A 26,106-nucleotide genomic window follows, 5' to 3' on the forward strand; every position below is an offset into this window, starting at 1 on the left:
GCAAGGGTGATAATGGCCTTATGCTCAGATTTTGACACATATATAGCGTGCAAAGCAATGCATGGACAGTTTTAGGTAACAAGTGTGTGTGAGCGCATCTGCGCTTTGACTCACATCACAGGAGATACTGATCTCTGACCCCAAATTAACCTTGCCATTAAAAAAAACTGGTTTAAACACAGACAGAAGTTGAGCGCCTCTCATCATCAACTCTATAACTGCAGTGTTGTGCTTCCTTTTTAAACTGCTTCTGCAAAAACAAACAAAGTCGTGTAATGCCTACTTTAATTATATTTGACAGCTAGAGTCATGCTGGCACATGTGAAGGAGTTTTTGCTACATTGAGCAGTGCCCAGGGCAGCTAAAAAGACACGCTGTAGCAGATCACCTTTGCAGCGTCCCAATGGGCTCTTGGGAGTGCAGACAGCATGTTGAGCCTCCAATGGTGTCCAGACAAGTCCAAAGACAAGGAAGCCATATCTGCCTTTCTGTTCCACTGTCAGTCTAAAACATATCTCTACATGCCTACTTCCCTTTTCTCACCGTTGCTCTCTAATCTCAGTGTGTCATTCTCCTAATCTGTCCCCTATACTCTCTTATTACTCAGTCATTTCCTCTTTTCTTTTATTAGCCTTTTTCTCTCTTAGTTTTTCTTGCCTTTTCTCTCCTGCTCGCACTCGTTCACTCTTTCTGTGTTAGCCCGGTGACATCTGGATATCTTATTTCCCATGGCAACCTGTGGAGGCTGCCACGATCAGCCTGTCAGTCTGCCTGACTGACTCAATGACTGGCAGACTCACTGGTAGCTAGAATTCACACATACTCACGCTAATCATGAACACAACCACCCAGACACTGACAGAAATGATGACAAAGCACAAAAAAAGTAAACAGGAACTGAACTTGCTCACATTCTTCTTCTGCTTTCTCTCATAAATATATTTTTATTCTTTTCCAAATATCAGAACATTACATCTGCAGCATTTGCATGGCATTTCTATTTGAATAGTCATTAATTAGATGCACAGCCTTTTTGGGTGAAGGGATGGACCGAAACTAAAAGCCCTGACCTCTCAGCTATCAGGTGTACATGAAATCCAACCGTTGAGAGTTGAGAACGCGTTGTTAACCCCCTCCCCAAAAAAACCCCTCTCAGCATTGCTCGGCTTTGTCACACTTGTGGCCCAATGGCACGCAGCTGAACTGACACGCATGTGTAAATGTGATATTTTAGCTCTCTGGTTGCAAAATGTTGCACACGTGGGTGTAAAGCAGCTATTAAGAAGGCACAAAACTGTAGAAAGTTTAAGAGGGTGCAGAGGATGCCGCTACCTCACTCATAACACTAAGCGCCTCTGCGGTTGTTTCTCCTGCAGTGACTTGAGGACCTGAAGTTTGACTCGATGTGACATACGCCTATTTCTGAAGTCACAATATAAACAAATATTAGCTGCAAGACGAGGTAACTGATTAACTTAGCGGCAATAACAGTAAAGTTTGAACACATGTCTGATAGCTTCAGTTAAAGTTCACTTGCTTTGATTTTGAAATGATAAGTTGGTATGAGTAGAAACTTACTAACCTACATTCATTCATCATAAACTTGCGCGCCAAGTTGAAAAAACTCCCCATTACACATCAAACTGCTGGGACTTGCATGGTAACCAGTGCAGACTTACCTTGAGAAGGGCAACCAAAACATTTGAGTCTTTAAGTGTCCCTGCCTTCCTCTTATTCTTACCCTTCCTTCTACATTTTAGAAGAGCTCTTCCCTCTCCCACACATTTATAATGTCTGTTTTGCCTTCAAACATGGCCACTAAAGCTTAAACAGGAAAATCAAGTAAGGCAGCAAACTGAATTGTTTGTCAAAGCAAAACAGGTCATGCCCTTGTTTATGTGTCTGACACACACACACACACACACACACACACACACACACACACACACACACACACACACACACACACACACACACACACACGCTTAGCCTTACCCTAAACCTAACAATAACACAATTGTAAATCTGACACTAAAACCTTATTTTGAGCCTCAAAAATGCCTTAAAACTTGTATGGACAGGCATTTTGTCCTTATAAGACTGTTGGTCCTCACAAGTATAGTGACATGCCAATTTTCTGTCCTCTCAAAGATGCCTAAACAAGTACATACACACACACACACACTGTAAGTCATCCAAGGTATTGCCAAGTTTGGTGTTGCTCTCTTTGAAGACTGTTGACTATCAGCATCCATACACATTATTAATGTCAAAAAGGAAGTGCCTGAATAAAGTATTGTACAAATACAAACATTAGATCACCTGTAAGGAAGAAATTCCAGGCACAAACTATACAGTCTCTGTTTTAGCATACACTCCCTAAGCCAGTCTACTGCTGTACAATGGTGTGGATAAATTAGAGTTAAACCACCAAATACATAACTACTTAGTATGCTAACTTATAAATTGATCATGGGCCACTTTGTTAGGTATACCTGTTCAACTTCTTGTTCAGAGCATTCTCATTCCCGACGCGTAACATGCCGACGATTTGTCACATCCCGAGGCGTCCCAGGGGCGAAAGGTAACCTGCCGTGTCCCTATGATATGCGCCTGATTGTGGATGGAATCCAATAGAATGACGCTCCCAGCGGTAACACACGCTCCAGCAGTGTATTCCAGTCCTAACCCTAACCCTAACCTTTACCACAACCTTAATCGTGTTAGATAGTGTTTTGCAAAGCAATTCATGAGGAGAAACTAAATAAATGTACATGTGTAGATTCAGTCCAAATGGTTCTCATGATTCCTCCTGTTTCCGAATGCGTAACATAGGAATGTGTTGGGTGGCCGAAAGCGTAACTTCCCGGCTATTTGTCACATAGGGTAATATGTTACGCTTTGGGAGTGAGAACGTTTTGTCTTGTTATAGCAAATATCTAATCGGCCAACGAGATGGCAGCAACCACATGCACTTAGGCATGTATTTGTGGTCAAAATGGCCTGCTTAAGTTCAAACTGAGCATCAGACGGAGAAAGAAAGGTAATGGTTGTTGGTGCCAGACAGGCTGATCTGGGTATTTCAGAAAATGCTGATCTGCTGGGATTTTCCCACACAACCATCTCTGGGGTTTACAGAGAATGGTATGAAAAAAGAGAAAATGCCAAGTGAGCGGTGGTTCTCTGGATGAAAATGCCTCGTTAACGTCAGAGTTCAGAGCAGAATGGGTCCGACTGCTTTCAGCTGATAGGAAAGCAAGAAAAACTTAGATAACCACTTGTTCCTTGGCATACTCTGGTCTCCTTAGCTCCAGCATGGTTTGAACACAACAGCCTGTCTGAGCATTGTTGCTGACCACAGTGTGCCCATGTTTTGATGGCTGCTCCAAGCAGGATAAGAGAACATGTCACAAAACTAAAACAAGGAGTTCACTGTTCTCAAACGACCTAGACAGTCACCGAATCTCAATCCACCAGAGCAGCTTTGGGATGTGGTTTAATGGGAGATTCACTTCACGGATGTGCAGCACACCGTTGAATCTGTGCCTCCACGGTTTAAGGGAGTTCAGAAGTCAAAAAGAATGGCAAGGTTTACCTAATGAAGTGGCTGGTGTGCATGTATGTCAGAATAATATTATATTTACAGATGATCAAGAAGGGGTTATTTGTTTATAACATTCAGCATTTTGGATCTGAATTTCAAAATACTCACATCACACACGTTATATAAGCTTGTGAGTGGCTTTTGACTGTAAAGCAGCAGAAATGGAAATACTCAACAAACCAGAAGTACCTCCGATTTGCACTTAAACGCATCACTTGAGCAAACACAGTTTTCCCGCCGCTGCTGCCTTAACACGTTTGCTCGTGAGCTGTCCTCTGACGCCTATAACCTTAAACGCTTTTCCTAACCACGTAAAGAGCTTCTTACGAGAGCACCTATCTAACAATTAAAAAACAAAAATGGATAAAAGCAGGATTAGCGCCGACACAGTGCTGACAAAACGGATTTTATCGACATGTGCTTTGCGATCTGAGAAAGGAGACAAATGTTTCTACACAAAAGGCACGGATTTGCCGTAAACTGCAATTATAAAAAATTATATGTTTCATACGTTCACTGCCAGTGTGACTGATGATGAGTATCTCGCCATTAGGCCACTCTAGCTCACAGCAAAATTGGAGGCTGCTGTTTGATAATTACAAGAAATCAGCCACACATCAAGAAGGTAATTGATGCCTTCTGTCTTGAGTTATATTTCTTCCATAATTTCTCTCACATATGATTCCTCTGAGAACATAATTCAGTTCAATCGTTCCTCTCTCACCGTGGACAAACTCCCATTCAGAGGACTCAGTAATGATGGCTTGCTTTGAGGTTGCTATCCTGACCAGGAGCCATCAGCTACTTCCTCACCATGCTAATCTCCCTCCATACAGAATGTATTCTTTCTTTTTGTCATGCTGAAGGAAAAAGAAAGAAAGATCTTCAGCTTTAGTGTGAGAGTAGTGCAGAGAGAGTGTCTGACAACATCATACCTCACACCACATGAGTCAGTGTAACAGCACCTGAGGAAGATGATCATCTACAAGATCTGTAGTTTAGCTACGTTCTCATATTTTTGTTTTTCACTTTGGTTCCCACTGTGGTCCCAATGGGGTCCCACTGTAGTAGACCATGATTCAATTTACATCACAATTCATTTTTAACAACAAAACGTTTTATCTGCAAAAGGAAGCTCAAAACAATGACAAGCATGGAAGAAAAGTGAGATCAGGTCCTCGAAAACCGCTTCGTGCTGTCATATACGGAAATTTCCAAGTGCCAGTCAAAGTAACAGGAGCCAAGGTAAAGTGCACACTCAAATGAATAGACATTTCCTTTTACTGGATGTCTTGTAGAACGCATCCTTCACTTTCCTGTAAAATTTCGAGACAAAATATAAAGCCAAGATTTAGCGGCACAGATGAGCATTCATTGTATCTCAGGCTCTTATTCCGCTTGCCTCCAGACGTAATCCCTTTTTTTAATGGCAAGCAGACATTGGAAAAAGAAGGATTACAGTACTCCACGCCTGGAGGAACCGTCACAGCAAAATGGGCATGCGACTGAGTTCACACAATGACATCAGCATGTTTGTGTTCTCTGAGAGCAATAATAGATATAATATATAATAATAGATATAAATAATGAACCTGATTTGAATCTTTAAAAAATTATAGGTTTTAATTTGTGGCATAGATAGCAGATGTTGTAAAAGCATAATAGCCTGTATTCGCCTGACATTTAGCCAGGACAACGGTAGGAAAACTGCTATTTTCATCTGCAATAATTTGCAAGAGAGAGCCAGAATCAGCTGAGCCATGAGCTGATGGGGACTGGCACTGAGATCAGCTGATTTGCCGGGATTGTAGCTTCGCTTGGCTTTGGCCTGCCCGAACTAACACCGTGCTTTATTTACGTCCACAAATATGTTCTCTTGAACTTTTGTGACAGTGGTGTTTGTCACTGTCTCTGAATTGCATGCTTGTTAAAGGGATTTCACACTGAGGACAATCGCAGTCAGCTGATTTAACACATGTAGACAAATATCATATCCCACCATTAGCAAACATGCGTAGGTGTGTCTAGCTGCTCATACCTTCATGCTGGGCGGTGCAGTGCGGGGTGGTGATGGGGGACATTCTCCCAAAGGGACGTTGGAGATGTTCAGCAGCTCCTGTTTCCTGGAGAGAAGAAGAAAAAACGAAGAATAAATACTAAATCTTTTTTGTTTTTCTGGAACACATTTAAAGGTGTTTCTGCTGTTTAAACACCGTCCACCATGATATAATAGTAGTAATAAACAATTTTCAAGCTAAACTGTTTGAAATACGCAATATTTCAAAGTTCTCTGTCACACAGAACCTGAAAAAAAAGTCATCTGGGGCTGGAAGACTACGTGATGATTCATGTGTTTCTGTGTATCACACGAGCACACATTAATGATCCCAGACGTTCAAGACTGAGCTGTCACTGATGGACAGCTGGAGGATTAGCAGCAGCTTCAGTCGTGACGGTTTGAGATGAACATCTCTCATGTTGAATTTAAGATCAAGATCAAGTTGGTGGTGTAGCGGTGAGCATAGCCGCTTTCCACACAGTTCGATTTCTACCTCTATTTCCTCTGGAGAGAGATTAGAGTCCAAAAAAGACAATGGAACACAATAAATGCATATGTCTAGCTTTTTTTTTTAACGTGAAATGACTATGCCCCCTCCCTTTTGTTCGTTAGATGGAGCTATCGTAGCTCCTCCATCCTTTCATGCAGCAGTGTCAAGTGGTCATGTAATGGAGAAATAGTCCTACTCCTTTCTTTTCTGTAGTTAAACCAGCAGTGCACCTTGATGTTGGCAGATGACACATTTTTTTATGAGGCTCACATTACAAAAAAAAAGAAAAGATGCAAAATCACAGCCACATCTCCATTAGCCATATTTTGGGACACACCCAGACATAGCCCTACTTGTTCTTCAGGACACATGAAAAGCCCAATTCTTTCCACAGGCACGGTGATCACACAACGCAGCGCTGTGTTCACCCTGCGTATGTAGTATGTTAGCTTACAGTCGGCAGATGATGTGTGAATGTCAGTCGTAAGGAAATACAGACTGGAGGAGTTTATAAGGACTTAAAAAAAAACAACCACCCATCATTTTCTTAGACATTGTTCATTGTTCTCTCTCTTTGTTCTCTTTACCCTAGAGCAGGGAAGGACACTGTTGCCTTTTTCCCCCACTGACCTGTGAAAAGGAAAAGCTTGTCCAGACTAAGGTCTCTGTGTAAACCCCTGCTGTGTGTCTCTACAGCACAGTGGCACCTATCTTTCTGTCCCTTACATTTACACCTGTGCGCAGGGATGGAGGGAATTTGTGTCCGCAAGAAAAGCAGGGAAAGATGTGAAGCTGTTGTCCTTGCAGCCTGGGCTGTGTCTTTGAGGCAATAAAACTGTGATTGCATCACATCAGATAGCTACCGCCCAGGAAGGGAGAGGACACATTGGGACAGCAGAAAGAAGGAAGCAAAGAAATAAATTAGGAAGGTCATAGAGAATATCTGTGCGTGGGACAACGTGTGAATAGAAAGTTTGGATGAAAATGTGGCGTGTCATACTCTAGGAAGGCGCTATTAAAATCAGCCTCTATGAAAACAGAATAACACACAGTTGTTCAGCAGACTCCTTAGAGGAGAGCTCCACCCTATAAGCTAGACCTAATACCAGCAATAGAGGTGTGAAGGTCAGAGTTTGTGAATGACAGTCTGGATAATACATTAAAATTACATCTCACCACATAATAGCTGGCTTGTTATTTTTAGGAACATTGGCTTCCTGACAAATCATCAAAGTGAGGGTCAGCCTGCGACCACAAAGTGCCCATCAAGGAGGTATCATTTAGTAATTTCCTCCAGTGGTAGATATGTATCGTGTTGTTATGACAACACCTCCTATCTGCACTCACTGCGAACGGGTGAACCTTGTCTTTGATCTCCCTTTCTGTTTAAGTTCATTAGAGCCAATTAAAGTTAATTAAATTAAGGTGGATTATGTATGTTAACACTAGTGGCTCAGAGAAGGAAATATGAGAAGGAATCGTGTGTGCATGGAGGCAGGGGGAGAGGAGGCGGCACTGGACGCGTCAGTGATGACTTTATATTGTAAAGAGGTGAGTGAAGAAGACACACTCAGTGCATCATGGGAAGTGCCAGGAGCCTATGCCTAGTGTAACTAAAGGAGGATTCATGGTCACTCGATCCAGCCCTAACAATATGCTCTATCAAAAAGGAAAGGTTTAGGCCTAATCTTAAAAGTAGAGAGGTTGTCTGTCTCCTTCAACTGGGAGCTGGTTCTTGATCAGTGCACTGCCCTCTAGTGGTCATTTTTTGCGGCTCCTATAAAACTATATTTAGATATGTTAAAGAGTTTCGGAGATATGAGTTCACTTCTTGCCTGAGAAAGTGAATGCGTTAATAAAATGATAAGGCTAGGTATGAGAATTCCCCTTCCTAGCCTAATATGCCAGATGATACGTACAATTTAAAACTGATATTTGGAGTCTTTGAACTTGACTTGATTCAACAAATATAAAAGTTTAACATTTGGTCCAAGAGACAGATATAAAGCCTGGTGAAAAGAACTGAGGTCCTCATAGTCCCCAGTCAATGTGGCTTTTTATACAGTTCTGTGGGCTGCCACAGACTCCAGTGGCACTGGAAGAAATTACAAAATGATAAAAATGGAGATATATAAGAAAAGGAAGCATTATGCATTGGCACCAGTTATCAGCTGTCAAGTCTGCTCCGGAGCCTCTGACTTTGTCATGAGGGAGACAGTAAAACTGAAACTTTTATTTAACATGTAATCTTGTAAAGCAATGGATGGAAATCTGAAAGAAGAATCTTTGAGATTTCTAGTTATTCCTTCAGAAACTAGGGCACTTTTTAAAGGCCCTGGTAGGTTTTGGAAATATTGCTGTGTATTCAACTTTGTGACTCAGATGCAAAGATAAACACAAGATGAGAATTCTGGGAATAGGCACTTTTTTAATTAACAAGAACTGTGGTCAAAGAAAAACTAAATACCTGAATAATTGTCTGGTAAGAAAAAGAAAGAGTAAAAACTACAGTGTGGTTAAAAAAAAAAAATGCGGGCCTGTTAGGTAGCTCACAAGGCTTTGCAAGCAGTATTGCTTAGAATGTGAATTTTCTTTGCATAGGTTTGCATGTGCAGCTGTGCTTCTTCCTCGCACCGTCTAAAATATACATGTTGGATTAACTGGCGGTTCTAAATCGGCAGCGTGACAGTGTGTGGTCTCTTTGTGTTAGCCTTGTGAAAGACCGCTGACCTGCTTTGGTGTATCTCACCTTTCACCCTGTATCAGCTAGGACAGGTTCCTGCCTATCACTTGGATAAGCGTTTAAGGAAAGGGAAACAACATTATCAAGTAAGCACACAGGCTGTTATAGGTGAGATCACAGGGTCAAATTGCATTCATTCCTCTGGCTCTGAGCTAGCATGGATAATGTGCAGCATTCATTTCTGAGTGAGCAAATGGGCAGTGACTGCCACACTGTTAGATTCTTTTAATACTGCTGGGGAGGAACAGCTGTGTGGGTCTGTGAGGTCTGGGTACTCTTCCAAGAACTGGATAGTCACATGTGAAATAGCCATTCATCTATCCACAACAATAAAGTGGTTGTTTAAACTGCAAAACAAAAAAAGGTGATTGTTGGATGAATTAGGTGCACTGTAACTTAACTCGGCCCTCTGTCACCTGGAGCTAAGATTAAGAGGTTGTAAACTCGCAAAGAAAAATAGGACATGCTGTGCTCTACATTTACATCAAAACTAGTACAAGCTGTACCATTCTTGTACAGCAGTGCGTGCCTATAATCCTTCTTGGATTTAGCTGGTGCTAATTATGGCTAATTCAACAGTAATTACATCTACACAGTCATCATGTTTATCTAATGACGATGTCAGTGACGCGTGCATGTGTGTGTGTGTGTGTGCATGTGTGTGTGTTTGTGACAGAGGCTGAATGAAAGGCCCATAAAAGAAAAAAGGCTTTAATACATCTCCGTTATTGATTAAACCCTCGAGATTAGATTTGGAAAGCGGGTCAACGGGAGAGCTATCCAGGACACAAAAGAGTGTTTGGGGAACAAAAAAAAGGGGGGACAACATCTTTACATGACTGACTGATCCTAGTAAGGAGATAAGGAAATGAAAAGAGGAAATCAGGACGATGGAGAGAGCTGAGATGATAAAAATAAAGAACAGCGGACAGACACAGAAGGACCGGGAAGAGGGTGAAGTGCAGGTCTCTGGTATGGAGCCCTCTCCCAAGGGCTCATGAATCTGTACTGTTTCCAGTTGGTCTTAATATTTGTTAGGAAACCTGATAAGGAGCCTGATCTTCGTGCTGATTGGACAATTACATGACTGATGGTTCGTGTAATGGGGTTAATACAACTGTAATTGGACACAAAAAAGGAAGAAAGATGGTTGATTATAGGGGGGGCAGGGTACACAAGAATCCATCTACCATGTATATTGGAGTAGGCCTGTAATAAGGAATTACACCACACAGCACAATCTGCTGCAATGTCACATATTAGACCTGGCAGCTCCAGCCCTGATCAGTACTTATGTTGGCTGATATTGACAGGTGACATACAGACAACGTGATTCCTTTTGACTCATATACTCTGTAGTTAAGTAAGGAAGTCATGAATGGATCCTAAAGAAGCCATGATGGTATTTTATGAATGGAGCCTAGAATTTAGATTTGCAAACAAGCTAAGTGTAGCCTTAAAAAAGGGTGCATGTATGGATGAAAACTCTTACGTTTTCCATTGTGTGTTTAATCTAGTTTTCCATATTAGCTGTCCCAAAAGTCTACTCCACATATAGATTTAAGAAATGGATGCACGGCTTAGTCAGCTGTTTGCCATGAAGACTTCAGGCATCCCAGATATGCACGGATATGTGTAGAGGTCAGGAGAGAAGTAATTATGAGGCAACTGCAGCCCAAGTCACCGGCTGCTTCCTGCGGGAACATCATGCCTCGCCCTCTCTGTCTTACTGCGACATGAATAGATACAAATTTGGCAGCCGGCAGGAGATTAGACCGTCCAGCCAGACAACCTGAAACATTCTCATTATCAATAAGAGGGGGAGACAGATAGCGAGAGGGGGGTGAAAGGAGGGGAGGAGGGAGCGGCATGTCTTGTATCCCAAAAAAAGAAACGCTGCTGCATTTCTAAATCAACAGATAAATTTGTTCAAAAATAATGGCTCCTTCATCTACAGAGTTGGTGCACTGGAGGGAGCAGCGGAAGTAAATAACCTTTTCATTTAGCCGTTCTGCTGATAGAGTACAAGAAAGTAAATGGATTCGGTGTTCGCGTGTGCCTCTATGTGTATGTGTGACACTCTCCAGACCCTGTTTTAAGAGCAAACACACACCTGAAGATGCACTCTGTCATTATCACCCTCACAACTTGTTTTTGTGACAGACTGGAACTCTCACCCAACGGCACTAAAATATTCAAACACACAAGCTGGAAGCTCTCTGGCTCTAAAGGAAAGACAGTTTGCTGTAAAAGTAGAGACAGTTGCCTTTGCATTTCATAGACTAAACCATAGTGACAGTTTACATACACCAGCCAATTTATTGGGTACACCTTGCTGGTATAGGGTTGGATCTGTTTGGCCTTCATAGGTGCCTTAACTCTTCATAGTGCTGGAAAGATTCTTTTGAGATCCATCCTTTATGCAAATCTCCCAGTCAACCACATCCCAAAGGTGATCTATTGAACTGAGATCTGGTGGCTCTGCGGGTTATTTTAGTAAAGAGAACTCATTGTAATGTTCAAGAAACCAGTTTGACATGATTTCAGCTTTGTGACATTGTGCATCATACTGTTGGAAGCAGCCATCAGATGATGGGTACACTGTGGTTATAAAAAGATGATCTGGTATGGTCATCAACAATACCCAGATAGGCTGTGGAATTTAAATAATGTTCAGTTAGTACTAACAGGTCCAAAGTGTGTCAGGTAAATATCCCTCACACAATCAGATCCACCACCAGCCTGAACCGGTCGTACAAAGAAGGATGGATCCATGCTTTCATGTTGTATATGCCAAATTCTGGCCCTACCATCTGAACATCCCAGCAGAAATTATGAGTCATTAGACCAAGCAATGTTTTATTATTATTCTCCAACTTTAATGTGTCTGTGCGAATTGTAGCCTTAGTTTTCTGTTCTTGGGTGACAGGAGTGGCACCGGGTGTGGCCTTCTGCAGCTGTAGGTTTGATACGTTGTACATTCAAAAAAGCTCTTCTGCGTACACTGGGTGTAACCATTATTTGAGTACAGTCAACAGTCTAGCCATTGTCCTCTGACCTCTGATATCAGCAAGGCACTTTCATTGCCCACTGGATATTTTCTCCTTTTAGATCATTTTGTGTAAACGATAGAGATGGTTTATGTGGATAGGGCATAAATTGTGATTCATCAAACCAGGTAACCCTTTTCTAATCTGCTGTTCTCCAACTTTCTTGAGCTCTTAGTGTAATTGTAGCCTCAGTTTTCTGCTCGTAGGTGACAGGAATGGCATCGCCATGGTCTTGTAAAGAGTAGCTATTTGATTTACTGTTGCCTTTGTATCAGTTTGAAGCAGACTATTTCTCTCTGAATATGTCTACAATGCACTGTGTTTCTGTCAAGTTATTTGTCAGTTGCAGGTCTTTTGCCCACAACCGAGATGACAGACCTTGCCGACCGTACATACATTAATGTGCAGTTGAACAGGTTTATCTAACAAAGTGGTTGGTAACTATAATATACAACTTTTTTAAGCAAATATTTTGTTGTAGTTTTCACACATTAAAGAACAGGGTATATATGAAGTGGATGATAGAGAAAAAATGTCAACCTTGAAGTGAAATTAATCTGTAAGAGCTTTCAGCCATCTTCCATTTATACCACCTATGCTTTCAGAGATACTCTTTCAAAGCTTTTATCAAGCTATGGTCTTCATTCTCCAAGACTCTCCTTGGCTTCTGCTCATCTTCCTCCTTTTTAACTTGACTCTTTGGTTCTCTCTCCTAATTATTTCTGCATTTAACCCAAGCATCAGATTAAACACATGCCAGTGAAGGTCTTGCCCTCTCGAAGGCTGCTGACTCTCACCCTGGGAAATTATGATCGTCCTGTCAAGGAAAATTGTGTTTAATATGCCGCCATAAGTCTGCTACCCTGGAAAAAAAAAACAACCAAAACGTCTTCTGACTGACTGTAACTGTGCCATTTAATATGCTGAAGCCAGAGGTAGTGACGAGAACTCTGACTTCTAAGATAAAAGATGTGCAATAAACCAGTGTGTCAGACACACAAGCACGCTTTGTTGCTCGACACGGAATTAACCATCTTAACACCAAAAGAAAACACTACACGCCAGTAAAAAGGTTACATATTGTAGCTTTAGCCTCTGAAATGTCAGTGTTGTTCTCTGGCTCACTGCACCGTTAGACATTTATGTGTATTTACCTCCCAGCAGCAGAGTGACACTGATAAAGGCCACGGGCTGAAACGCGTTTGCTTCTTTTTCTTCAGCCGTGCTTCGTGCAGTTAATTACACTTTGTTTGGATATCCCAGCAATGCTCATAGTCACCGGTCTGTGAGGTGATGACGTATTTTGTGAGTTCATTAGCCTGTGGCCATTCGATCCAGCAAACACCTGAATATCAGCACAATTTCAGTAAGAATATGTAATGCAAACTCCCTCGCTGAATGAAATGTCATTCCACATGGGTTCAGAGAAGGTGTCCTGTCAGTGCTCTTTGTAATTGCTTTTATTTTTGCAGCACTGGTACATCCCCTGGTGTTATCTAACGATGCATCCCTAGAAAGATTCACCTGTCTGTCTTTTATTCTTTTTAATTTTTGTCATTTTAATCACACTTCTGTCACATACATGTATCAGTGCATTCATCTGAGGCACAGGAAGTGCATTAATGAGACTTCTTTCTTTTTATTATTCAGATGATCTGCATGAGGTTTGTTATCAAAACTTTTGATTTAAGGAAGCAAGAGTTTTTTTAAAATTAATATTATGATTATTTGTTCTCTTGCACAGCACTGCATTGCAGTGAAAAACACAGGTACCTGGTATCAATCGCTATCAATGTCATATCAATCGAAATGCCTCAAATCCTGCCTTATCCTATTTATTTTGTGATGTGGGGGGGCACTTCCTCTTTATCATTGCCCAATCTCACCCAGTGTCACTGACTTGAGTAAAAAAAAAACCTGAGTTAAGCATCTGTCGGATGACATTGAATATGTCTCTTCTCCGCTAACTCCACCACGTCAGAGTAGTTGATAACCACACCAGAGAAGAAAGGTCCTGGAGAAAAATGGAAAGATATGAAGACAGAGAGGCAGAGACGCAGAATGAATGAATACCAGACAGATCGCTGAAAGAGAGAAGGCCAAAGAGCGAGGTATGGAGAGCGAGAATAAATGAATCTGCAGACTAAAAATAGCTCTCTCAATCCCCTGTGCAGAGCTGGGTAAATAGGGCTGTCTTGGGTGGGTCCCTGGGTACTTGTTAGAGACAATAGCGTCTCATCCATTACACTCAAAGACAAGGTTGTCTGTCATACACACACAGTATATGTTCACACAATTTGTTCAAGCAATATGAAGCATATTGCTTTTTTCATTCACCCCAAAAAATCTCACACTAATGTATAATAATGGCAAAGTTTAGGTATACCTCCTTAGAGCTAATTAGTCTTTGTGTAGTGTCATTAGTTGAGCACAATGGTCCTAAACATTATTTTTTTTAAAAAATCAGCTTGTTGAATGCAACCCCTTCCAAAAAAACAGAAAGCCACTCAGCTGGTATTCACAAAGAAGAGTTAAACGCTGTTTAAAAAGGGGATTAATTTGCGGATAGCGAAGAAAAACACTGCGAGAAGGACGAATGGAAACACGAGTGAGTCAGTGAATAAAAGCGGAAATGTTAAACAGCGGGAGGAGGAGAGTTTGACAGCGAGCAGAGGGAAGGAGCTGCGGCAGAAGGAAAAACTTTGTAAGGTTGTCAAGAAAAGCAGCATGAGAGACTGTAGTTTTAAACAGTAACTGCACTTAATCTCTTAATGAGGATTTCTTTCTGTTAGCAAAAATGTTTAAAATCTCCCACTGGCTACGCTGAACACCTATAAGAAGTCTCAGATTTTCTTTTCTGCAAAGTCATAATAAAAAAAAAAGAAAACAAAGAAATCTCACTGAACATTTTAAATGCATGATATCATTCGAACAACTTTAGCTAGGAAAATAAGGTTTCTCATTATAGGAGCAAAACTGAACATTTAAACAAACTGCATGGCCATTTGTTTTCATTTACTTTTACAAAACCCTATGAGCAGAACTGCAAGGAATGAATTTTAATGGTTCCAGTAGGTCTCACTGGAAGGAGAACCTTACATTAGTTTACAATACAAAGGACCTTGAGGTGACTGTGGTTATTTGGGGCTATATAAATGAAATGGAATTAAATTGAAAAATGGAATTGAGCTAAACACCTGGAGCTAGAAACCTGGAGCAAATGAATATTTTAAAGCCTAACTAAATTTGCAGAACATATACTTTAAACCTGTGTAACAAGAGTCTTTTGTGTATGTGCACAGAATAAAATGAAGTAATGTTAGGTTGAAAAAGACAGAAAATATAAGGTCAGATTGTTAGCCCTAATTTCCTTGTTCTTCAGTGCACTAAAAGAGCAAATGTTTCCATTAATTCTAAGGGGCTTTTACTTTTGTTTCAAGTCTATTTTCATAGAACAATAAATTCATCAAGTTGTAGAAAAAAAGACGGTTAATACTGAGAGTTAGCTTGACTAGTTAGCTACCCTCACCATCTGTTACACGTGTTAGGACCCTACTGGACCACATTTTGGCTTTAGAACTGTGCTACGTTTTCATGACACAGATTCAACAAGCTGCTGGAAACATTCCTCACAGAGTGGGATCCATACTGATATGACAGCATCAGGCAGTTATTGCAGATTTTATGGCTGCAAATACATTATGTAAATCTCAGGTTCCTACACAACCAATGGTGCTCCACTGGATTAAGATCTGGCGACAGTGTAGGCCAGGGGTGCCCAATCCCGGTCCTCGAGAACTACCGTCCTGCAGCTTTTAGATGCATCCTTGTTCCCACACACCCGAATCAAATGAATGGCTTGTTATCAGCCCTTTGCCAAACATGATGGCATGCTGAAGAGGTAATCAAACCATTTGATTCAGCTGTGTTGGAGTAGGGATGCATCTAAAAGCTGCAGGATAGTAGCTCTTGAGGACTGGGATTGGGCAGCCCTGGTGTAGGCAATCACAACATGCAGGCACCTGAATGTTGTGATTGCCAAATTCTGACCTTACTGTCCAAATCTTGCAGCATAAATTTGCAATTATCAGACCAGGTAATATTTTTCAAATTTGCTTTCGTCCAACTTTGTTGAGCTCCTACAGTAACTGTAACCTCAATTTCCTGTTCTTAGCTGACAGGAGTCCCATCCACTGTGGTCTTCTGCTGCTGTAGCTCGTCTGCTTCGAGGTTCAGCATGTTATTATGCAGAGATTCAGAAAAGATGCTCTTCTGCATACCTTAGTTGTAATGAGTGGTTATCTCAATTGCTGTTTCCCCCCTATGAGTATGGAGCGGGCCATTCTCCTCTGAACACGTCTATATACTTAAATAGACTGAGTTGCTGCCCCGTGATTGGCTGATCAGGTATGGGTTTATCTAGAAAAGTAGTCAGGGAGTGTAAGGGCTAATAGTAGCTGCCATGTAGAAATTTCAGTGAGCAAAATTGGTAACTGTCTAAATGGGCTACCTGCTCTTGTGTATCCTTCTCTGAAAATGTTTTTGTTTTTTCAAAAACTACATTTTTTGTTTTTTTAAGGGAGTAATCCTACTTTATTATTGTATACTTTATAAGTGTTGCACAAAAAGAGGAAGCTTGCCAGGTGGAGCAACAGGAAATACAGGAGTTTTGGAAACATTTAATGTGACCTTTAGGTGTAAAAAATCCTTCTGCGTCATCTGGTTTTTGAGATGTCTTGTGTTTTGTGTAGGGGTATCTCTAATTTTCTTCTTCTGGCTTACTGGTTTGCAAACTGGGTTTTCACTGGGAAACCAGGAAGGTTTTTCATGATGTTTGTAATCTGTTACCAACTGATAGCATGATTTATTTTGCTCTATCATAAAAATCTTCAACCACCACATGGCCCTGCAGGACACAGCTAGACTTGATGAGACAATACAGGATGCTTGTTAAACAGCAACATAGCCATTTTAAAGTGTATCATGCTCTTCAAAGAGACACAGCTCTTAAGTTAGTTTTTGCTGTCCATATCAAGGACCCTCAAACAGAAGGATCCCGGCCACTCAGCAGTGTTTGATGAGATTTTCTCTTAAGGGACAACAAGTGTTGAGATACTTCAAATCAAATTAAACCTTCTGAGTCCAAAGGGAAATGCAAGGGTTTAATACACCGAAACAAGTCGTACATCTGGGATAATCACAGAAAACTGCAAGACCATAACAAATTATTAAAAACAGTGGCGATGGCAACAGAAGCAACGGCAATAAAACCATTTTAAAACACAAATCTGGCACATGTGAAACCTCCTAGACTTAGAGGTCAGGAGGTAAATGTATATGAAAATGTTTAAAATGTTCGTGCTCATCCTGAAAATGACACCCCTACCCCCTCCCAGCTTCTCTCGAGAATGAATCTGAAGGAAAGACTTTCATGGTTAATTTATGGACCTACTTGTTCTAAGTGTCCTTGACTGACCCTACCTACTGCCTTTTATTATGCTAAAAAAAACAGTCTGGTCTTGGCTGTCCCTGTAAAGAAGTACACGTCAAACCGTTGAAGGATAAAAGAATGAAGGGTTGCTGTTTGAGAAACCTTGGTGATCTTAAAACAATTCCTTCCAACACCAAGGCCTAAGTATAGTGACTGTTTCAGCTGCTTCGCAGAAGACAGCTGAGTGGAATCAGTACTCGTGTCCTTACTTTCTGCAAGATTGGACAGAATGTAGAACTTGTTGCGCCACGACACAAAATCCTCCTCCACAGGCCGGCAATCTTATTCCACCCAGTCCTTGTGGGCTGACTAATAACCGACTCATCAGCACATTTTGTTGTGTGTCTGTCCTCATCATTCCTGTGACAGTTGTTATTATAAATAATATATGTAAGGTGAGAAAAACCTTGTGAGGATCTGTAAAGAGACTGGATTTTTGAGGGAGAGTGTTTCCAGCCACTCTGATATGCTGGCTGAATCAACAGTTTAAACTAGAAGGAATCTGAGATGCAGATGAAGGTTTATGAGGAATGATAAGACTAGAGTAATGATTGACTAGGCTTTTATTGTTGAATTTCTCTCAGTTGTTTAAGACCCTGTGCAGATTAGATGGTTATCCATACCTGTTGTTTAAGGAGCTTACCAGCCTGACATTTTGACATGAGAACGATCCAACTGGGGCTGAATTGTCATTTTTAATAATTGTGTTGGAATCAATGTGCATGTATTACCCTTTTCGTAGACAAAGGAGTAGCCTGACATTTTGAGAAGTATGCGTATTTGCTTTCTTGTTTAGAATCAGATGAAAATATTAATAGTACAATATAACTTTGTGCAGAAGACTAAACAGGAAACTGCAGCTTTTTGGCATAACTTTCCAAGGGAGGTGGAAACAAACAGGAAACCACGAGCTTGGCATCAAAATCTACCAAAAACAACATTAATTCTCACATATTAAAAACTGTATATTACTAATGTACATAAAATCAAAGGCAACCCTCTAACTTCTCTGGATTTTAAGGGAAAGGATCAGTTGACAAAGAGCGAGCGAGTGAATTCGACAAAGTCGAAAGCTGACGGCAGCTCGCGGCCCTTGCTGTCGAGGTAGGGCTTCATGTGTGACAGACAGTAGTCTGCCTGCTCTTTAGTCAGGTTCTGGTAGAGCTCCTCTTTAGTGAAGTAGGGTTTGTTTTCAGCGCTGAGGGCTCGGAAGGCGCTCTCGATCACCTCACTAGACTTGACGTTCTCAGCGAATTCACAGCAAATTCAAAAGTGTTAAATGTTTTGGTGTTAGCAGACTTCACGCAAAAGTAGAGTTAATTTTACTCAAAGTAGAGTCAGACTATTTTAATGTAACTCTGAAAATAATATTAGTTAAAATCAAGTGTTAAAAATTAGTGTTTCGATATCAACTCTGGAGGTGTTACAATGGAAATGTTAACTCTTGACCCCCTAAAGGGGTTATGACACTTATAGTGTAAATTCACAGGCTCCGCCCCCAGCATCACAGGTTCCAACCAAAGCTGAAGCAAAGCCATTTCAGAGCATGTTGCTCTCCAGAGTTGTTTGCCACACTTGGTAAGTCATTTTTTTCTGAGATTGTTTTAGTCATTATTATTAGCTTTTTACTTCTGTGGCTCCTTTGAGTTGAGACAAAAGTGTGTAAGGCATTAGCCACGTTGCTCGGAGATAGCATCTGTTTTAGCTCGCTGGAATTTATTGTTTGCGGGCAAATACTATAGCCTTAAAAAAAAGCTTGCATATGAATATTCAGTCCAATTTTTTGCTAACTCAAATACACCTAAAACAATTTTTAGTCTGTGAACTGTTGGCATAAAATTATGGCGCTACATGAAGCCTGAAAACTATCTAGCAAACGGCAGTAGCAGATGTGCTGACTGGGTTCTAGGCTAACATTTAGATCCCTTCAGAGTTTTGAGCATATGATTTAGGTAAAAATTAAAAAGACAGGTTTTAAATTTATTTCGGCATTAACTGTTGTCTGTGTTCTTCAGTTGTTTAAGAGAGCACCATTTTAACAAACGTGTTCTGGGTAGAATATTGTGTTTAAATATGGGCAATGGATTCGTATCTAGGATTGTATTTTGGGAAAATACTTTACACAAGTTAGGCTCAAAATTATTCTTTTTTTTACAGTGTTGCAATTGTTTACCAGACTATTTGTGCAATTAATTACTGCATAACTCATTTAATTTTTGAATTTCCACCTGCTTGCAGAGGTGGAATATGGGGGAGTGCAGGAGTATGTTAAAGTTAAACAAAGTGATGAATGGAGGACGTGCATATTGTATTGCCGTTATTTGCTTTGACCAGCTTACCTACGTCAGACCCTTTGATAAACAATATTCTAATGAAAGCGAGAGCATGTACATTGTTCCATATTGTTACATGTTTTAGAAAATGTTTTGAAATTGTGGTGCACAGTTCAAAAATAAATGTTTTTCAGAAAAACATTGCCTCTTTTTAATAAATGTTTGTTTCCCAAGGAATTTCTAAAAGTTCAGAAAAGTAAAAATTACAATTTTTAGAATGATTAGAAAATAACTCATATATAGTTAAAATAAAATACTCTATCAGAGTTGATATATAAACTCTTAACACTTAGTGTTAATAAGTGTTACATTGTCAGCTTTAGACAGATTTAGTATTTAACACTAAATCAGAGTTAACACTCCAAAAAGAGTTAAATTAACACGCTCTGGTGTGGACCCATGTAGACACTTTAATAGTGTTGAAATCAAATCTGACAGTGTTAATTTGCTGTTACTGTTAGTGTAGTACAGTATGTCAAAATCAATGATACCTGTACACTATATAAACAACACATTACACATTACTCCTATAGGAACTGCTTGGCCATGCAAATCCATACATGAAGCTCCTGGTACACAGTTCTTCTGCTGATGTTAATGCCAGAGAAAGTTTGGAGCTCTGCAGTTAGTCAATCAGCAGAGCGTTGCAGACTTTTAGGCACTCGGTGAACCTGCAGTGTAACTTTACATGTTCTGGCATTTCATGACAGAGTTGCTGTTGTTCCCAGACGTCACCTTTGTAATAATACTAAGAGTATTATTAGATATGTATGTAAGCATATTTAAGTATATTTCTGAAAACCACTTTTAATCACTTCCAGTTGATTGTGGAATATGTAGAGTAGGAGGAAAGACATTTCATGAAAATACTTATTTGTAAAAGCAGGCCACATAGCTAAGAGTGTGATTTTACACACCTGTGGCAGTGGGACTACAAACGCTTGAATTGAAAGATTAAGAGGTGTGGCCCAATACATTTGACCATACATGAAGATTTTTCCCACAGTAATAATGATTTTACAGGTAACAACTTTTAAGAGACTTGCTTTAATTTACTTACAGATGAAAATAAAACAGATTTGCCAGATAAAGTGCTAATAAAGAAGCACAAATGACAGGAAGATGCTAAGGTTACTGTGATGAGTCAGGCTAACCTTGTAAACTGAAATATGCAAGAGAATTTTTAACATCCTTGAAAGATTTGAATAGTAGATGCAAAATAAAGTTTTCCTTTGCACCTTTAGAAAACCCCAAGAGAAAAATATCTGCAGGAAAGACATACTTGTAGTTATAGACAGTAGTAATTATTGATTATCAGTGAATAAGTTATACACAGTGAACCTCTGCATGCATTTTTAATCATCAGAAAAAGCATTTTGAGTAAATATATCAACATATAGACAGGCACAGTGTATATATTTTCAATTGTGTTAGAGGGGGCAACACAGTTTGAACAGGAAGCCGCATACTGTGATTATGGATTAGGCCTAAATAAGCACTCTAGCATCACGCATGATGCTGTTGCTCATACTAACACAGACACACAGACACATACGAACAGACTGGAGCACTGGGGAAATTTCACCAAAACTGCACATCAGTTTGTATTATAAGTGTTTTCAATAGCTTGAATGATGCATATGAGGGTTCACTGGGACGGACAGTGCGTACACAAACATGTACACACAAATACAAAGCAGGTGTGCAGCTAGAGATAAATGAGCTGTAAAGGACATTAATGTATCGCCAGTAAAATAAATATTCAAATACAAGCAGCAGAACTCATGCTGTTCAGCTTAATGGGGACCAAGTACAGAGAATGACTCTATAAGAGCAGAAATAAAGAAATGCTTTGGAGACAGGCATAGAGCACAAGCTCTTTTCATATGTGTTGTATTAATGAAAATTAGAAAACTGGATCAAATATATATATGTACTTTTAATTCTTTGCTGAAGAGTGAAGCAGTGTAAATGTAAAAAATCCCCAATAAGTTACTCTTTTCCAGCAGCCTAAGCAATCTCACCTATTATTATGTAGTTAGAAATGTTCAGCTCTAATAACAGTAATCAGTCACCTTTTTTATATTTTCACTTTTCCTTGTATTAATAGTTAGAACATCCTTGCTTTAAGGCCACTGAAATTACAATGGCTCAAGTACAGCTGAGAGAAATAGTAGTATGAGAAGTCTGAATGGATGCAATCATGCACGTAATAACCAACACTTGGAATAAGACACCTTAAAAATTGTTGGCAATTGTACCTAGATCATTATGTGACACAGTCACAGTAATGGAAGTACTAGCAGTGGGACTGTGTTGTGGCTTGCGGCTATTTCCACTGTCCAGATATGGTTTTACTGTTTTCATTTGGCTAAAGGGCAAAAGAAAAACCCAACACAGAATCAAAATCATAAATCATTTTGGAAGCACATGAGAAATGTGCAAAAACAAATGAAAACAAAAGTGTATTTGTGCGCTTGCCTGTGTATATCTGTGTAACAGTGCAGGCAATCATTACTCCAGGCATGGCTGGACTGATCAATGAAAGATCCCTTGGGGCAAAAATATAACTGTTGGAGTCATTGTGTATAGGAACCCCACCACTTATCATATCATTATTAGATAATAGTCTAGATAACATTACAATTTCTGTGTCCAGGATTTCTGAGGCCAGATTTGCATTTTTGCTAATCCAGTCTTGCTGCTCAGAGTTAATTTTATACTTAATGTTAAACTAAATTACAGTGAGTGAGAGAGAGCGGGAGAGAGAGGTCACATAAACTTTTGAAGCATTTGCAGAGTACAGTCTATTTTAATACAGCCTATTTTGGGCCAGACCATTTTGGATGGGCGTTTTTTTAAGGAAGCAGGGTTTCAAAAGCCTTTCTTAAAGGAAAGCATGAAATTGTGGTGCAGCTTACCTACTGAACTCCTCAGCCTGTCAGCCTAAAAATGTGTGCCTATGCTGCCCCCATGCTAAAGCATTGAGACAGATATATAACAGACATCAACAAGTGCCCACTAATGCTTGTGTGTGTACAGCAGTAACTCCTAAGGTCTGGATATAGAGAGTCTTTCTATATCCAGACCTCAACCTCCTTTTGTCCATGTTCCTCTCCCTTTGCAGGGAAGCTTTTATTCTCGGAGCCCCTCTTGAAAAGCACTCCAAGCACACCTCCGTTCACCTAAACTCCTCACAACCTTTCTCTCTCCTTCCCGTCATTCAAACTGACCCAGATACAAGCGTGAGCACAGTCAACAAGACGCTAAAAACACACTCACACACAAGGACACACTTGACAAAATGAACCTATAATAAAACTGCACTCAACCATACAGAGCTCAAAGTGCCCTGTGGCTCTGGAATAACAAAGACATTACAGACTTAATAAAGTTTTCCCACACAAACCCAGCTTGACACTGCACTGCGGACTGCCCGCCTGTCCACAGAATTACCTACCCAGCACGCCACCCTTGCTTAATGTACAAACTTCACCCACCCTTCGCTTTCCTCTCTCTCCCGCTCCTTCTCCTTGACTTTGCGAGACTTGTGAAGGAGTCCGATGAGGATCACGGCGGCCCGGATGCCAGCTTTTTTGTTGTGAAGCCGTCCTCCGGTCTGAGACATGCCGGACGTTTCTGGTGGTGCCAGCAGGGGTTCGGGTGATAGCTGGTCCAAGGTCAGGCTGCCTTCAGGCTTCCTGGCGTGCAGGACCTGCTTGGTGGTGGCTTTGCGGGGATCCAGTTTGATCAATGGATGCGACAGCCTCTTCTGTATGATGTCCGGCTTGCGGACAGAAGGTGAGTCTCCAAAATGAGAACCTGTTTGAATTCTGGCCTCTGTCTCTGCAGTGAGACCTTCTGCTGGGAGTCTGGACCAGTAATCCCAAAGTTAAAGAATCTGGCAGCCTGTCAAGTCTGATGAAACCTCAGCTGTTCTTCTTCAGCAAATGTTTTTTTGTAATCCCAAAGGTCCAGAGTGGCACTGCCGGACTCCAGCTCAAGGTGAACTCCTATCTGCATTCCCTGCTCCTGCAGTGAATCTGTACATCACAGCTCCATAGCACACTGTGGTCGCTGGTGATAGGATGAAGACTTGCAGGCTCACGGACACGCTCACTGTAGCACCGCATCTCCCCGTCTGCCTACCTCTACCTTCCCACCTCTCCCTTCTTTCTCTAACGTGCTCTTCTTCTTCTCCTTCTCTGTCTGCTGCTCCTCTGCTCCCTCCTTCCTGTCATCCAGGCCCCACCTTCCACAATCTGATAGGCTGGGGAACACAAGGTACCGCCTTCTCTCCTTTTCCTCCTCCTCCTCCACTGTATTCCTCTCTCTATCGCTCCCTGTCCTTGTTTCTACCTTGTTAATAATTTTATATCAATCTTCCTGACCTTGTCCTATTTTGTGCTTGATTTTATGATTTCCTTTCTAGACACAGGCATGTACTCCCACAGCCACCCACCCACCCCTGAGTACACACTCAGTCACTAACTCTTTGTCTCAGTGTGAAATCTCAATTCAAACAGCCTTATCATCCTATTGCCTGCTGTGCTGTTGCCAAGGGCATCCAAATTGAAATGTAGTCTCAAGAAAATGAAGGGGAGATTCATTGAGACCTCATGAAAGAAAAAAAGGGCAATTTTAAGAAATTCTACATGCTTTTTTCCCCTTGCACTCATGTGGAAATACATAACACATATTTTTCACACTGCATTTCTTGTTCTTTTCCTCCAGTTAAGCTTTTCTGCTATCTATTTTCTCCAATACACCTCTTGGAGAACTAAAAAACTGCACGCTCGCCTGCCATCCTTCCAGTGAACACTTACTCCGCTGTTCTCCCCGGCTTTAGCCAGAGCCAGTTCCCTCTCAGTTGTCTCACTTCAGTAAACACCACCAAATCAGTCATCTTCCCAGAATATATCGATCCAAAATGTTCCCTTTCCATCTTTGGCCACCTGTTCTTCTTCCTCTATGAACTAACCAGCTGACTGACAGCGAGTGAGTGAATGTTTGAGTAGCTGCATCACTTTCAGTAGCTTATTAATTCCTTTTCAAAAGGACGTTTTTACCTGTTTTACTTCCTTGAACTTTGCCGGTTAATCGCTCTCCCTTTAGTTCCATCATTCATGACTGTGTTTAGACACAAATCTAAAAGCAGAGACGTGAAAGCAGGAGTATTTTAAGTTGAAGTGAAACAACAAATATAAGGAAATAATGAGGTAATTACATTTTCTGTTTTCATTCCTCAAAACAAATACTGTGGGCTTAATGGCACAGTCACGTGTTCACACAGCAGCGTAGATAAAACTTTGTAGACAGACAAGGACGTAGGCACACAAGCCGCAGCCTGATGCAGCAGAAAAACAATTCATACTGCACATCTGCTGCAGCATGTCTGGGTCAGAGTGGCGATAATATTAAAAAGATGAATGTTGTTGTGTAGCTGAAATAGACTGTCCCAGGCTCCTCTTACACAAAGGCAATTAGAGAAATGCAAGAAACAAAGAAGAAAAAAGCAAAGAGGTTTGAGCAGATAAGATGCTTCAGTAATTGTTTGACATCAGCCAGGGAATAGCAGCAATAAACACGGCAGTTAAACTGACGCCCTCCCCTCAGCCCCTTTTCTCTTCATACATTGCTTTTCCTGTGTGTGTGTGTGTTTGTGAGAGGGAGATCAGTGCCATAGCAACCAGACAGCTGCCAGAGGACCTGCCCGAGGACCCCTGAGGCCGCAGCCTCCCCACCCCTTCACACCCATCCGAGGAAAGACCGGGTAGATTTGATTTGATTTGAGTTAAGGTCATTTCAGAAATTTGCTGCCAAAAACCGTAGTTCAGCGCTTTTGATTGACACAATCTGCGATCATGACTCCAATGCACAAAGACACCTGAGGATTTTCCCAGCTCCCATGTGGTGCCGCACAAACAAGCCCACACCTCAACCGGACTGTCAAACATCCCCGAGAGACACACTGTTAAAAACACATGCGGTACATGCGCACATACATGTAGGCGCTTGGCCTTTTCCCTATTGTGCGTCATCAAGAAGAGGAAATGAGACACCTGTATCTATTCACTTACAAACACACACACCCGCTATCGCACCCTTTCAGCCCCATTTTCTTCCTTTTGTCGAGCACACACGCCCTCATCCACAGGTGCGACATTGTTCCCGAGCCATACGCTGAGGTATAACTGCCATTCTCTGAGCGTGAGGGTGGATAGTTTGTGTTTTAACTCTGTGTTTCCAGCAGCAACTCATTATGACGTTAATTGTTTTTGATTTTCCTTTTACTATTCCGAATGGTATGTGTTTCTTGCAAGGCAATAACCACGA

General features: G+C 41.0%; 1 protein-coding gene across 3 annotated transcripts in view; it reads right to left on the reverse strand.

Moving 5' to 3' along the window:
• The window catches only part of rap1gap2a (RAP1 GTPase activating protein 2a), a 99,660-nt gene that overhangs the window by 20,179 nt on the left and 53,375 nt on the right, over positions 1–26,106 (reverse strand). For all 3 annotated transcript variants that reach the window (XM_085371242.1, XM_085371244.1, XM_085371243.1), the window contains exon 3: positions 5,643–5,727. In XM_085371242.1, the coding sequence (XP_085227368.1) occupies positions 5,643–5,727 (85 nt within the window). The remainder of the gene's footprint in view (positions 1–5,642; positions 5,728–26,106) is intronic.

The sequence above is a fragment of the Diplotaxodon limnothrissa genome, linkage group LG14 (genome assembly GCF_057381915.1).
Source record: "Diplotaxodon limnothrissa isolate DT_005_m linkage group LG14, D_limnothrissa_male_GT1.1, whole genome shotgun sequence".
Lineage (NCBI taxonomy): Eukaryota > Metazoa > Chordata > Actinopteri > Cichliformes > Cichlidae > Diplotaxodon > Diplotaxodon limnothrissa.